This window comes from Archocentrus centrarchus, chromosome 11 (genome assembly GCF_007364275.1).
Source record: "Archocentrus centrarchus isolate MPI-CPG fArcCen1 chromosome 11, fArcCen1, whole genome shotgun sequence".
NCBI classification, from domain to species: domain Eukaryota; kingdom Metazoa; phylum Chordata; class Actinopteri; order Cichliformes; family Cichlidae; genus Archocentrus; species Archocentrus centrarchus.
In genome coordinates this window covers 31,696,820-31,708,084 of record NC_044356.1, presented here as the reverse complement: position 1 = coordinate 31,708,084, position 11,265 = coordinate 31,696,820, and the positions used below count along the sequence as shown (strand labels likewise).

At 41.3% G+C, this 11,265-nt stretch overlaps 1 protein-coding gene across 1 annotated transcript; it reads left to right on the top strand.

Annotated features, from left to right (window-relative positions):
- Positions 1–1,772: 1,772 nt before the first annotated feature.
- On the top strand, positions 1,773–11,109 carry ilf2 (interleukin enhancer binding factor 2). Its single transcript, XM_030740493.1, is given in 16 exon segments — positions 1,773–1,887; positions 2,349–2,408; positions 4,071–4,113; positions 6,155–6,259; positions 6,380–6,405; positions 6,407–6,455; positions 6,776–6,850; positions 8,081–8,114; positions 8,494–8,610; positions 9,132–9,210; positions 9,308–9,395; positions 9,920–9,981; positions 10,064–10,178; positions 10,290–10,380; positions 10,956–11,030; positions 11,033–11,109. Coding segments are annotated over 16 exon segments (1,101 nt in total). The 5' UTR covers positions 1,773–1,882.
- Positions 11,110–11,265: the final 156 nt, after the last annotated feature.

The window sequence follows — 11,265 nt, the reverse complement described above, 5'->3', positions numbered from 1 at the left end:
TAATACCAATGTCCTTATCACTAATCGTAATGATGTTGGGAAAAGTAGTACAGTTTAAAACAATTGCCATCCCTATTATTGTTTATACAAATTATTATTATTATATTAATTAGTACTGTGGTGTTGGTACTCTGATGCAGTGGTTTGAATTGTTTCTATCTAATAGACTCCAGTTTGTTATGTGGGGAGTCTTCTTCACACACTAAGCTTAAGTATGGAGTTCAAATTTAAAATCCTTCTGCTCACATACAAGGTCTGAATAATCAGGCACCATCTTATCTCAAGACCTCATAGTACCATATCACCCCCAACAGAGCACTTCACTCTCAATTGCAGGCCTACTTGTGGGTCCTAGGGAACTTAAAAGTATGGGAGGCAGAGCCTTCAGCTTTCAGGTCCTCTTCTGTGAAACCAGCTCCCAGTTTGGATTCAGAGAACAGACACCCTCTCTATTTTAAGATTAGGCTTAAAACTTTCCTTTTGATCGAGTTTATAGTAGGGTTGGATCAGGTGACCCTGAACTCTCCCTTAGTTGTGTTGCAATAGGTCTAAGCCTGCTGGGGGGGGGGGGGGGGGGGGGGGGGGGGGGGGGGGGGGGGGGGGGGGGGGGGGGGGGGGTGGGGGTGGGGGGGGGGGGGGGGGGGGGGGGGGGGGGGGGGGGGGGGGGGGGGGGGGGGGGGGGGGGGTGGTGGGTGGGGGGGGGGGGGGGGGGGGTTTCCCATTATGCACTGAGTAGTTCTTCATTCATCTCCTCCCCCTCTGTGTTTATACACCACTCTGCATTTAATCATTAGTTATTGTTAATCTCTGGCTCTCTTCCACAGCATGTCTCCCTCCCTTCACCTCCAACCATTTGCAGCCAATGGCTGCCCTCCCTGTTTAGAGGAAGTTTTCCTTCCCACTGTCACCAAGTGCTTGTTCAAGGGAGTCATTTTGATGTTGGGGTTTTTCTCTGTACTATTGTACTATTGTAGCACCTTTACCTTCCAATATAGCTGAGGTGATGGTTTGTTGTGATTTGGTGCTTTATAAATAAAACGAATTGAAACTGAAATTGTGGAGAGGTAGGTTATCGGCCGGTAGTTCAATGCTGTCCTACCCTTGTGGGGATTTTTCACGGTCAGGATTGTTCTGCCCTGTGTTAGCCAGTCTGGATGAGTACCATCAGACATCTTGTTGCACCTCTTTTTCATACAGGGCCTGTCTGTAATGATACTCTTCTGCATCTCAGCTGATTGATCAACATCCTTCCGTCTTCCCTGGTTTTAGCTTCCAGCCTTCTTCTCCATGGGGGGCTTTTGCTGTATCTTTATCTTATACCCAAGTATTTCTTTTTCAGCACACCTTCATTATAAAATGTGTTCCTGAAAAAAAAAAATTCTGGAAACACAGTGGTCCCTATAGACTATATTATAAAATAATTAGGAATATATATTTAAAACAGTCTCATCATAGGGCTAACACAGAAGTCCCATCTATTGCATACAAACTAAGCAGGGGGTTTAGTGTGATAATAAGATTGGGCCTCTGAGCAGTAACTCGTGGGCTGGCAGTGTTTGGCAAGCACTCAGATGCACCTTTGGAAAGGCAGAAAATCAGTTATGCAAATTACAGATTATCTTTTAAACAATATGCGAAGTGGAGAACCGTGAAAAATCACAGACTTGAATCAATTTCTTCACAATATGTGCACAAGGATTAGGTCTGTATTAACCTTAATGTGATTCTACAATGACCTAAAGAGGGCAGCAGCAGGCCTAGTCTGCAGCTAATTTTAAGCGAATAAGAGACGAGTAGGCAGCACCACCAGGAGCCGGTCCGCAGAGGGACATTCAACAATTCTCTAAGATTTCCACATAAAACGCTCAAAACGTCGTACGCAATGAGGTATCGCATTTCAACTCGCTTAGCTGTATGTTTGAAGTCAAATACTAGCAATTTGATGAATTGTAGCTGGTTCCTTTTGCACTAATTGGCTCTGTTGAATGGCGAACTGGCTCTGAGTAGAGCTTAGTGCCAACGTAATTTGAAGCCAGTGGTGTCTATTGTTTGAAAGATTTCTGCTTTCCCCACCATTAATCCAAGAGTTTGAAGAGCGTCAGTGATATTTCTCAGTGTAGTATGGAGGCTACGGTAGGAGACATAAAGCTAAGGGAGCAACCATCCACTTGGCGAACGCTAGCTGATGTGTGCTAATAGCTGCCTTGCTGAGTAGCTGAATGAAAGAATTGTCTTTAGCTCAGTTAATCAGTGTTGATGTAGCAGCCGAGTAAGTTGGGTCGATTTTGTTTATCCAACGTTGACCAAGTATTGCGTGAGCAGTTCCGACATGTCTTGTTTGTGTCCAGAGGAGACCGGGGCAGAGGCCGAGGCGGCCGCTTCGGGGCCCGCGGAGGACTGGTCCAGGGGTGAGTTCAGCATCCCAGCTGCTTCCTGGGTTATTTTTCAAGAGAGAAACCATATTTACACATAACGCGTGTAATAGTACAGGCTTAGTCATATCATTTCGTTAAAATGACCACATTATGTCCTTAAGACACAGATCCCTTACACTTCAATAGTCTCCATAACTTCATTCAGAAATGTTCGCAACTATCACTATATTATAATATTAGGGGTGGGACTCGATTAAAAAATTAATCGAATTAATTACAAGCTTTGTAATTAATTAATCGAAATTAATCGCATTTTAATCGCATTTCAATATTTGACATGATAAATATTAATTTAAGTTTAGTTGATGAATGAATCAATATACATAAGCTTAAACTTCAAAATTTTGTTTATTTTCCCACCAGTCTGCTACACAGACCAACGAAGGGTGGAAGTGCTCCTGTGATAAGCAAACTCCTGAAATTAAAGTTAAGCATCATAACTGGATAGTTTTATTCAACATTAATGTCTCACTTGTTATAGTTGGAAATTAATCATTCTCTCAGCTGTATTCCTTGATGTTGAAACGTGTTATGCTTGTTTTAACAGCTATTTTGAATTAAAGATTTAAAATTAAACCACAAAAGGAGAAAAACTTCGTTCTCCGTTTAACAAGCTGTTTTTACACAGCTGTGCTTCGCACGCACGGTTGCTAGGCGACATGAGCTACGCAGAGGTGACGGCAGCTGATATGAAGGCTAGCTGCTCACTTCCGGCCTTTGTGGTGTTCGTGGGCTGCGAAAGACGTGGGCCGGGTCCTTCGCAGGATGCGGCCCCTAATTTGGACATTGTGCGTCGATATAATCTGTATGCCGGGAACTCCGCGCACGAGAAACGTTCCACGGTGCAAAGTGCGATTAAAATGCGTTAAATTTTAACGCGTTAATTTCCCCGTAATTAATTAATCGAAAATTAACGCGTTAAAGTCCCACCCCTAATATATATATATATATATATATATATATATATATATATATATATTGGGGCAAAAGTAGTTATGCCGTTATTTTTATTTATTTATTTTGGTCATTTAGTCAGTGCAACCAACCATATAAAGAAAATCTTTAATTGAAGCGGCTTCAAAGGTCCCATATCATGAAAGTGCATTTAATGGCGTTATGAGATTGGTATAAACTTTGAGGTGTAAAATATGAACGTCTGAAGTCTCTTACTGCCAGCATTCTTCCAGCACACGTTCATGTTTTCCTGTTACTTAAATAAATGGAAACCCAGTGACTGTTTTAACTCATGTTCCCACAAGAATACCAAATCCTTTTGTTGCCTAGTGGGAATGTTATAGGTAAAATAATGATGAGCTTTGTTTATATGTAATCAGGTCAGAGCTCTGGGAAAGTTTAATGCTGTGACCCTGAATCGTGGGAATTTTCAGGGTCATAACAGTATAAAAGTGTGTATTCTCATGGAAATGCAGAACCATTCCAGTTCATTCTTAACCTACAGCCGCTAAAAGAGACCAGGGGTATAAATATCTGGTATTTTGTGGTGAAACTTGAAATATAAAAAATCGCGTGAGGCTAACATTGTCTTGTTAAAGACATTAATGGGACTTTTAAAGTTCACTGCTGAAGTTATTACAAATCAAATGCTTGATTAAATTTTTCTTCATTTTTGTTTAGGTACCGTCCGTTTGTCCCACACATTCCATTCGATTTTTATGTGGTGAGTAAACAAAGCCATTTTTTCTCTAGTTTGGCCTTCACAAACAAAAGGGGAAAAAATGACATACCTGTGAGTAATATCGTTAATGCAGAAAGTGACCAAAGTGTGCTATGGACTTTTTTGGGCACACAAACACAATAATAATTCACAGCCAACCCTGCTCTCCAGATTTGGCTAAGTGTGAAATTGTATGAAAATGAAGTTGAGGGGTTGCAGTTTAGATGTAGTAGAGGAGATCCAGTGCACATTGCAGACGGGTACCGTATTTTTCGGACTATACATCGCTCCGGAGTATAGGTTGCACCAGCCAAAAAATGCATAATAAAGAAGAAAAAAACATATATAGGTCGCACTGGACTATAAGTCGCACTTTTTTGGGGGGGGCGGGTTGATAGAATCTGAGACCCAGAGCAGAAATTCCATCTTGAACGGCAATTTAAAATAATAATGGATTAAAGAACAGGACGAACACGGTTACGCCTCCGTTATGCTAACGTAGCACATTCAGCTACATGACGCACAACGAACACGTGTTCGTATGTTAACGTAACATTAAGTTATTCAGATAACCATAGCATAAAGAACATACTAACAAGTTAACCAAACCATCAATCCATTGAATTCTTCATCCTCGGTGTCACTTCTAAACAATTCCGTACACTCCGTAGATGAAGCGCCGCTTCCTCTTCTGTGTCGCGTTAGTCAGACTCGTCGTCAGCTGCAGTTCCAATTATTCCAGCCTTTCTGAATCCCAACAGGATGGTTTGTCACTGAAGCCCATGTTTCTTGATCCATCCAATGACTTCCAGGAAAGTTGGGTGGCGCATTCTCCCAGTTGCCGTTAAGCTGTGCTCTCCATCCACTGCGCCCACAGGTTACGCAAGACTGCCTTAAAGCTGCAGTTCACGGAGATGTCAAGTGGCTGGAGTATTTTGGTTCATGTGTTATAAATGTCACATATACGTCGCTCCGGAGTATAGGTCGCACCCCCAGCCAAACTATGAAAAAAAGTGCGACTTATACTCCGGAAAATACGGTATGTGCAAGTGGTCGTAACAGTACCTCCAGGCAGTAATCCAAAGGAAGGTAGAGCCCTGGATGCAGTGCAGAATTACCTTTTCCATATAAACATGCTTTAGAAAACTTTGTTTTTTTGCATACATGTACTAAAAACCCATCAAGCTGTCATATACAGGGTCCCAAAAGTAGAAAAAGGACACAACTAAACAACAGAGACAAAATGAACTGAAACAAATGTTCAGATTCCACCATCAAAAAAATACTGAGCAGCTGTTGTGTGTATGACAAGGCTGCAAAGAAGTAGGTTGCTGCTCTCCAACAGAAACTTTGTTGCATGTAATTGGACTGGTGCGTATACAGCACTTTTCTATTGTACATTAGCACTCAAAGTGTTTTATAAAACATGTCTTCATTCATCCATTCACACACATTCATACAAGCACTTGCATCTTGGTGCTTTCTGACATTTGCATGCACACATTCACACTCCGATGAATGCATCAGGAGCAACAAAGATACTTTGGCATGCAGACTGGAGCAGCCAGGGATCGAACACCAACGTTCTGATTACTAGACAACCTGCTGTACCTCCTGAGCTACAGCCACCCATTGGCTAATGTTTTTCAGGCAAATGAAACCAAAGTGGTACGTTTTCTTGGTTTAAAGCCACTAAGTGCTATATTTAGAGAATGTGCATTCCAGCTTTTTCACATAATGCAGTTTCTGAAAGGTGAAGGAACTGTCATGATCTGGGATTTTATTTTTGAGGTATCAAGGTCAATGGACAAGGAAGTAGGAATTTATTCAGCAAATTCTACAGGAAGTGGGTTAAGCAAGATGACAGCCTATCCATATAAATCGTTCTATCAAAGAAAGGTCAATTAAGAAGAAATATAATATAGTCTAGGTCATCGTATACAAGTTTTAAGATGGTCAGCTTTTATGATCAGGGTAGTTGTAAAGGAGATGTAGTATTGAGCTAGCAATGCAAATACTCAAGCAAACTGTTGTTTGTCACAAGTGTGAGATGGCCTTCCCCAGAGTGAAGGCTGCACCTGATGAGACGGCTTTCAGTGAGTGTCTGCTGAAAAGGAACCAGGACCTGAGCCCTACTCCTGCAGAGCAGGTCAGTCCATAAACCTGCACACACTAAACACCAGTGTGACTCACTAGTGGTTTTGCTCATGTGGTGTGCTATTAAGTTCACTTACAGAAACCTTGTTTATTGGTCTGTTTGTGCATTTAGTCTTCCATCTTGTCCCTGGTCACAAGATCACAACGTGATTGACAACCTGATTGTTGCACCAGGAAACTTTGAAGTGGTGAGTTAAACGTCCCGAATTTTTTAGTGATGACTTCAGTATTGCTCAGTCCATGCACCACTGCTGTAAATGATAGATGTAGCAGATTTGATTTTCGGTTCACTCATCATTATGTCAACTGTTTTTCATATCTGAACTGAAATGTCGGGCCAGTTTACATATCTTAGAAACGATACTGAATTACTTGAGTAAATACTGTAGAAGTCTCCAGTAACAATGCTTTGGGGACTAGACAATTTAATTTTGATTTCATTTAGTGCTCTTGATGAGCTAGTTAATAATGCATTTCATGTAAATAATCTTGTACCTGTGTCCTATAGCAAATTGAAGAGGTGCGTCAAGTGGGTTCATACAAGAAGGGCACCATGACAACAGGACACAATGTTGCTGACCTGGTGTAATCCTCAAATCCTCCCTACCTGTGAGTAGTTTATCGCAACTATTGTCATTTCTTAAAACCAGAAGCAACTGTCAGTGTCATAGCTAGAGTTGCTGCTGAGGTACTCATTTTGCTAAGTTTTTTGTTTTGGGGTTTTTTTTTTGCATTTTTTGGCCACAGCGGCTTTTATCATAGTGGAGAGAGACAGGAAATGGGGGAAAGCTACAGGGGAAGACACGCAGGCAAATTGGCAACGGGCCGGGACGCGAACCCGCGCCGCCCACACCGCAACGCGGTATATGTGTGTGGGTCGCCGGCTTCCCCACTAAGTTTAAGGCTGTTAGTTGTGGTGGTTCTTGTCACTTCAATAATCTGGCAACACGTCTTCAGCTATTAAAAGCATTTGGGGTGACAGTTCAAAGTACAGTTTAGTTATTTTTTGAGTCAGACAAAGAAATGTGCCAACGTTCATGTTAAGACATCAGCTTTTCAACCAACGTCACCGATCCATTCTTAGTTTCAGAGCCGTCAGACCCCTGATTGGCCTTTGAGTCTCCCTAGTGAGGCCTAAACATGCAGTTTGGGTTGTAGCCAGAAGCCTAGTTCTCCTCATGTGATCATCCTGGATATGCAGATTCTCTGTTTGCTCTCTGCAAGTTTGGGGTTTGTGGTGAAACTGCAGATGGGCATGTGTAAGTGTTCCTTAATGAGACGGCCCTCAAAGGAGATATTTAGCCAGAGCTTTTCTTGAAGGGGATTTTAGAACTTTCACCTTTTTATTAGTGTTGATACAATAGTTGGTCAGTTGATACAATGTCTCCTTCTATATAACATAAAAGTGAACTTTCATATAAACTGAACTTAAAGATATTTGTCTCTGAGATGAAGCCTAGTAGACCAGAAGAGGTATAAAGTGATATGAAATGGAAAAAATGCACCTTGAATTTTTACAGAAGTGCAGTATTGAAACAAGTTAAATCTCACTGCTGATACGTTTTAATTAAATATTTCATACATTAATAGATTTAATGTTTGGCCATGTTATTTACATTATCAGATACGTCACGTACCACTGACACGCCTCAGGTTAAATCTCAGTAAAAAGTAAGAAAAAAATAGACAAATGAGTGATTTAAGATGTGAGGAGGAGCTCTATTCAGAGCCATTTGTAATTTTAGTAATTGTAATGTATCATGATGCTTTTTCTTCTACAGTGGAGGCAGTGGTGCCCTCGGGAACAAAGTAGTGGACACCCTTCGCACGCAGGAACCCTGCTGAAGGTAAAACACCACAGAAGTGTTCACTTCTGACAGGTTTGAGTTCATTTGATTAAATATCTGCTTTAAATTACACGGATGAATGTGGGAGATTCTTATACTGGAGAGCTCATGTAGGAAATATTGAGTTTCAATTGAAATAAAAGCAAAAATTAACAGAATTTGATTGGTTTAATAAATGTTTTTCTTTTTTCAGAATAAAAATATATATTTGTTTTAATTCACTTATTTGAATTGTGGGATCTTTCATCCCATTAACTAAAGCCAAACCAAAAGCAAAAAAAAACAAAAAACAAAGTTTTTCTCAAGCATTTATCAAAATATAAACGTACCAGCATTGCTAATGTAACGTGTGCCTAACTGAATGTTTAACTGCTTTCAGTGCTGTCCATGTTGACCAATGAGACTGGCTTTGAGATCAGCTCAGCGGATGCTACAGTCAAGATCCTCATCACCACCGTCCCCCCGAACCTGCGCAAACTGGACCCAGAGCTGCATTGTAAGAGTTCTCACACGTAGGCTCAAACCACAAACTAGCACAGCTGGCTAGTCCTCATTTAAATACACCGCTTCAAGGTCTGTGGCGGTATTAATGGACACCCAAGTATAATTGATGACTTATTAGGTCAACTAGGACTAAAGGTCAAAGTTCAGTTGCTGCTAACTGGCTTGGAGGGGGGTGAGGAAAATTGAGGCTGGTTAGGCTGAATCTCAGACTTTTTTTTGCACACATATTCCTAAATATCCTGCACGCTCTGTTTACCACACCAGGAAGAACCTCGTCTTTCTTTCAGTAGCTTCATGCACTTCCTTTATTGTAAAAGTACTGACAAAAGAAAAATACTTAAAGAAAAAAGTCGTTGTTAATGAGGAAACCCTTCAGCTCACCAATGAATATGTCTGAAATACTCTTTTATTGGCTCCAGGCCGTTGCCAAACTCTGCAGTGTATGGGCAGATTCAGCTAACCCGTGAGCCCCCAAACTACCGAGGGTTAATTTTCTGTTTCCTGTTTCTTCAGTGGATATCAAGGTGCTGCAGAGTGCCCTCGCTGCCATCCGTCACGCCCGCTGGTTTGAAGAGAATGCCTCTCAGTCAACGTGAGGAAAAGTTTTGACTCATTTTTATGTTTTTACAGTAAAAATGCATCAGTACAAAATAAGCTCACCTGAACTTGTTGGTTTGTTTCACATTCAGGGTCAAAGTATTGATCCGCCTGCTGAAAGACTTGAGGCTGCGTTTCCCTGGTTTTGAACCTCTCACTCCCTGGATCCTAGATCTGCTGGTAGGTCCCAATAAATAGTTCCCTCAATGAATAACCAAGACACTTAAATGCTTATTATTTATTTTAATAGAAGAAAAGGATATCATATTCCTAATATATACAGCTGAGTGTGTAATTACATCTTCATTTACATACATTTGACATAGATGGCTACAGACCGGCCACATACGTAGTACACCAGAGGTGGAGGAGAAGAGAACTTGTAGGTGTTCGTTTGCCATAGAGAGACATTTAAATTCATGCCTGCACCTTCAGACTCAAGATATAAAGGATCTAAGCACACGAGTCAGCTGACGAGCTGGTTAAACAACAGTTAACGTTATAAGATGTGCCAGCTAACGTTGGCCTCGGGTGTCATTAAAAATTACACTTTTGTTCTGATAAACAGTTTGATATTCTCACATCGTATGAGAGTTTATTGACTAAGCATCAGAGTCCAATGTCACTTGTGAAAATTTTACTCACTAACTTTAAATATTGGTTAATTTTATAAACCAGTGAGCTTGGTGTATTTTGTCTTCTAGGGCCACTCTGCAGTGATGAACAACCCCTCCAGGCAGCCTCTGTCCCTGAACGTGGCCTACAGGTCAGTTGTCTCTCTTTTCAGATTTAATTCCATTGTCGTTACTGTCGAAGGGACATTTTGTCATTGTGCTGGACTTTTGCAGGCGCTGCCTGCAGATGCTGGCTGCTGGTCTCTTTCTGCCTGGCTCTGTGGGCATCACTGACCCCTGTGAAAGTGGAAACTTCAGAGTCCACACAGTAATGACTCTGGAACAGCAGGTAGGTCTGGTCCAATAGTTTTTACTGCACTTGATACTGTACCGTTATATCACGATCAAAATATTTAGCATTTAGCAAATCTCTCAAAGTGAATGAGGTTTGTTTGTGCAGGACATGGTGTGCTTCACAGCTCAGACTCTGGTGAGGGTGCTCTCTCATGGAGGCTACAGGAAGATCCTTGGTCTGGAGGGAGATGCCAGCTGTAAGACAATATCATTATTATTAGGAGTATAGCTGGACTGCTGCTTTCTCCTTTCCCCTCACATTTAGAAATAAATCAGCCTTCAGACTTGTGCACCCACCCACTTAAGCTTCATAAATTAGATTAAAATTATAATATGTCTGTGCTATTTGACTCTTACATTAAACCAGTGTAAATTCAAATTCCCTGTTTTGGAGTACCAAGTAATTTCTATTGACTTATTAATCAGCAAAACCTCTGTAGACCTCTGCTGCTTTGTGTTCAGCACAGTGCATTTTTAAATTAATTTCTGTATCACATTGCCCTCTAATAATCCTGCCTTCTCTCCATACTAGCCCCGATCACTTTAGAGCAAAGCCACCAATATATTTAGGACATTATAAATTTAAGCCAAATCTCATGTGGGACTTTGACAGTGATTTCAGACTGTTCATGATGGTGCTTGCAGTTACGATTTATCAGTATGATGGTCCCTTGAAAACAGCACGATTTTCCAGTTTCATTTTGTTTTGAGGTGTGACTCTACGAATTGTACCTGCTGCCAAATACATTAAATAAATAATCTATTTTTGCAGACCTAGCAACAGAGATGTCTACATGGGATGGTGTGATTGTGACTCCCTCAGAGAAGGCATATGAGAAACCTCCAGAGAGAAGGAAGGAGGAGAAGATGAAGCTTTGGAGGAGGGAGGGGATGGAGAGGATGAGAGCATGGAGACCCAAGAGTAATGAAGAGGTTCGAGCATCACCGCTGTATCACATCTATTAACTGCAACTGTTTTGTGTAAACTGTTCCAGGTTTATGTACCCTTTGACGAGCAGGGTCTTGTTCTTTCTTTCCACAGTTGGTAATTTTGTGTACTCTGAAGGACCGGCAGGAGGAGA